This window comes from Condylura cristata, unplaced genomic scaffold (assembly GCF_000260355.1).
Source record: "Condylura cristata isolate star-nosed mole 26May11 unplaced genomic scaffold, ConCri1.0 scaffold00020, whole genome shotgun sequence".
NCBI lineage: Eukaryota > Metazoa > Chordata > Mammalia > Eulipotyphla > Talpidae > Condylura > Condylura cristata.
In genome coordinates this window covers 15,900,405-15,904,413 of record NW_004567121.1, presented here as the reverse complement: position 1 = coordinate 15,904,413, position 4,009 = coordinate 15,900,405, and the positions used below count along the sequence as shown (strand labels likewise).

Sequence of the window (4,009 nt, the reverse complement as noted above, 5' to 3'; positions counted from 1 at the left end):
GGTTATACAAAAAAGGGAGGTCATAACATGAGTTAGCGTGGAAAGTCTGATTTTTCAGAGCAATTCCCCTCCATCTGGACCCTGTCTGACGACAGAGGTTGCATAGCTCGTGTCAATTTGGGAGCTAAGATTTTGTTCCCCTCAGTAGGTGAAATCTGGCTCTTTAACTCAGGAAGTGTGGTTTGTGGGCGCATCTGCTCCCACATACACTCCTGCATGGCCTCTGAATCTTCCGGGGGCGAGCTCAGAAAAAAGGGGAGAGGAGCCATGTCCCTTTGCAGAAGGGCAGCTAGTGCTTGCTACAGGAGTCGGCCCAGCTAGAGGGGTTGGCCGGGAGTGCAATCAAGAATGGAGATTCAGACCCTTTGTTTTTCAGGACCTCTGGTCTCCTCAAATGCCCCAAAATAGGACAAGTCAGCCTCTGCCTCCATGCTTGGGTCAGGCTGTCCCACAACACAGTCCAGTAAGTTCTTTCCAGTCTCACTCCCTGATGAAATCCCACCAGGGATTCAAGTTCAAGGCCAAGTTCAAGCTTTAGCTTTTCCTTCTTTGGCTATGCCCACCCTTGATAAATTTGATCTTGGAGCACCGACAGCCTCGCAGACAGAGGAATTTGTTTCATGATGTTGAACTGTGTCCTGCATTGCATTATTAGGTAATCTCATGTCTCATGTGTCACCAGCTATTCTGTAGATGCTCAAAGCCAGGGAACATGCTGTACTTCTCTAGTTCTCAACATTATCACCCCATGTTTGACTCATTTGGGCTCAATGCTTCATTCTTTCATTCTGTGAGTGGCTCACTAAGCACCAAATGCTGTGTCAGAGGCAAGGCAAACATTGGTGAAAGCTGAGGTCTCTCTCACGAGAACCTCCCAGTCTGATGGAAGAACCTTCATGAATGACGACTTCACTGGTGATTTTCTCTCTGTTCAGTATGGCTTTTAAAGATGTGGGCATGGAGGAAATGACGAGTTTCTCCTGAGTCCTACCATTCCTGCTGGTTTCATTCACTCATTTTGAGCAGATTCTTTAAACTTTGGAAACATCAACCCCAGTGTAGCATTCTTGACTTCAAACACAGGAAGAATGGCAATCCATGAATGCAGTTACTGAGAGTTTATTTCTATATGACACAGCTATGCTGAATAGATAAAGGTACTCTGATAGTCCTGCTGATTTTGTATTTTGCGATGGTTATTTTTATGATGGAAAGTCATTCACAGGCAAAACCTTTGTTAAATATTATGATAATGTGACCAATGTAACGAAGCATTTTGCTTTTTTCATGTTTAGGAACTTATACAGTTCTGGCTTGCAAAGGGCGTGGATGGTTTTAGTTTCAATGCTGTTAAATTTCTTCTGGAAGAAAAACATCTGAGAGACGAGATCCAAGTGAATAAGAACCAAGCCCCGGTAAAGTTCTGTTTTAAACATACGTTTTTCTATTTCCTGAAAATGTCATCAAGTGCTTTCTTCTTTAGCCTAAGACCAGTTACCAGGGGTGAGCTCTGTCCTATCTATACAAAGTAATTTGAATAATTTTTGGTAGAAAAAATAGGGGGTTCAAATACCAATGCCCAAATGTTCCCTTCCATTGGTTTCCTGTGGAACAAAAGACCCCTGAAAGAGTCCTTCAGTGACAAAGCTTTGTAGCGGTTTTGGACTCTGTCATAGGCCACAGCTACATACTAGGAGTCTGTGGTCTCACTCAAGCTCAAACGAGGAGGCCTAACACCTTCTGTGCTTTATAGTAATGAGGCCACATTGGTGGGAGAGAAGGGAACGAATGCTAGAGTGTGTCTGCTGTAAGCTTGTGCTGTTTGCTTAGGATATTTCATCTAACTTGCTCTGCATCTTATGAGTGCTATCATGTTCCCCATTTAGCAAATCTTGGAAAATTATCAGGGACATGAGGTAAACAGAATGACAGAATGAGTCTTTACAAAGTCTGGTTCTCCATAGTTCCGCACTGTGGTCCTCAACCTTTCCTGGTCACATGTGACAGTGACCAATGCCACTCTATCTCACTGGTTGACACTCTTCAATGGCCATGTAGACTGTCATGTAAATAAGTTCACAAGAGTGGATTTGTATATTTCCACAATAAAATGTCAAAATAAATTAATTATAGTGACACATAGCACGATGAGTCTTAGCAAGGTGATCTAAAATTACTTGTAGTTATATATATCAGGATGCCCTAGAGATAAAGATAAACACATTAAGTGGAATTCATATGGTTAGTTTATTTCCAGACTTCTGAGGAATATAGATATGGATAGATATGGGTACTAACAACTTCACTGAAGTAAATCTATTAACTAACTGAAGAGAAGCTGCCCACACACAGGCTAATTGTGACAGCATAGCATGTACCAAAGGTTATGATTATACTTTTTTTTTTCCTTTTGCAAATGCTTTCCAATAAAAGAGAGCACAAAGGGGGAAACATGGTGATGCATGATTAATAGTTGTCCCACAGAGCAGCGCTTCCTCTTTGGAGAGGAAACCTCAAAATAACCTTGCTAATTATAATGAGGTGTCAGAAGATGAGGCGGTTTCCTGCCTGACAAATGACCAGAACAAGGGGTTTTGTGAGCTACTCAAGGAAAAGCCCACAAATATGTGGTTTCAGGAAGAGACTTAAGACTTAAAAAGTAATTTGATCTAGGAAGGGATGCACCCTTATGAAAAAAAAAATAGTGTCCACTGAATGGGTGGCAACTTGCATTTGCATCGCCCTTAACCATGGCTCACAACCATGGCTTATGTTAGACGGTCTTTTCACTTTGGGGTCTAGATTACTATATCCTTTAGGAAGGCACAGAATGAGCATCAGGAAAAATGACCCAAAACCCTGGGAAAGTATAACAGAATAAAAGAGCTGGTAAAGAAACAAATTTTAATGTATGATATTAATACTTTTTTGAGCGGAGAAAGCTGATGTAATAGTGAGCTACATAATATTGAGTTGTTTATTTTTGCCTTTGGGAATACATGAGGGACAATTGCATGTTTAGAAGGATAATTTTGTTAAATACCTTTATAACGAATACTTAGACGTTTAGTAGTACATATTTGTTTCTATCTTTATGGTCAACAACTAAGCATCACATTAGCCTGAACGTTCTCCATTCACAACCTGCCTTGAACCCTAGGCCATTTGTGAGCCTGTGTTATGCTTGGGCCCACGGAAGATTCAATATTCACATAAGGCCAAGGGTGGGGTGCATTTGACCTGTGAAATGGATAACCTTGCTGTCCTGTTTTCAAAGGGCACAGTCACACAGTACTCGGAGCTGTACCACGACTTCACCACCACACAGGTGGGGATGCATGACATGGTCCGCAGCTTCCGGCAGACCTTGGACCAGTATAGCAGGGAGCCTGGGAGATACAGGTAACAATAGGATGTGCAAGTATAGTAAATCATCTCTAGATTATTCCTCCCAACCATGGAGCTCACTACATTTTAATCTGATTTAGAAAGACCAATAGTGGATTGAGATCCAAATGCATTTCTTAACTCTTAGACATGGCCTACTATAAGCCGAGTGTTTGGGTTTATTTCAGTGAAGTTGTCCAGGTGACCCACCTTGTCACACAGAGATAAGCAGCTAATGTAGCACTTTCTCAGTCTTCTGAGAGACCCTGAAGACATTGCACCTGCCAACTCTTACAGGTTCATGGGGACTGAAGCCTATGGAGAGAGCATTGACAAGACCATGATGTACTATGGGTTGCCTTTTATCCAAGAAGCAGATTTTCCCTTCAACAGTTATCTCAGCATGCTAGGCTCACCTCCTGGAAACAATGTGTCTAAAGTTATCACATCCTGGATGGAAAATATGCCAGAAGGAAAATGGCCTAATTGGATGGTAAGTCTTCATGGCCAGCTGGGGTCATCTGTTTTTGGTGTGTTTAATAGTCATCTCTAAAAAGAGGAATAGGTCTGTCTCTAAGTAATCTTCACCTTTATTGTAGTTAGTGATTGTTTATTAAGTGAT

General features: G+C 41.8%; 1 protein-coding gene across 1 annotated transcript in view; it reads left to right on the top strand.

The window, feature by feature from the left end:
• SLC3A1 (solute carrier family 3 (amino acid transporter heavy chain), member 1) overlaps positions 1 to 4,009 on the top strand; it is a 34,412-nt gene that overhangs the window by 18,723 nt on the left and 11,680 nt on the right. Inside the window, exons 5-7 of the mRNA XM_004686241.2 lie at positions 1,296 to 1,415; positions 3,278 to 3,402; positions 3,685 to 3,880. Coding sequence (XP_004686298.1) covers positions 1,296 to 1,415; positions 3,278 to 3,402; positions 3,685 to 3,880 — 441 coding nt within the window. The remainder of the gene's footprint in view (positions 1 to 1,295; positions 1,416 to 3,277; positions 3,403 to 3,684; positions 3,881 to 4,009) is intronic.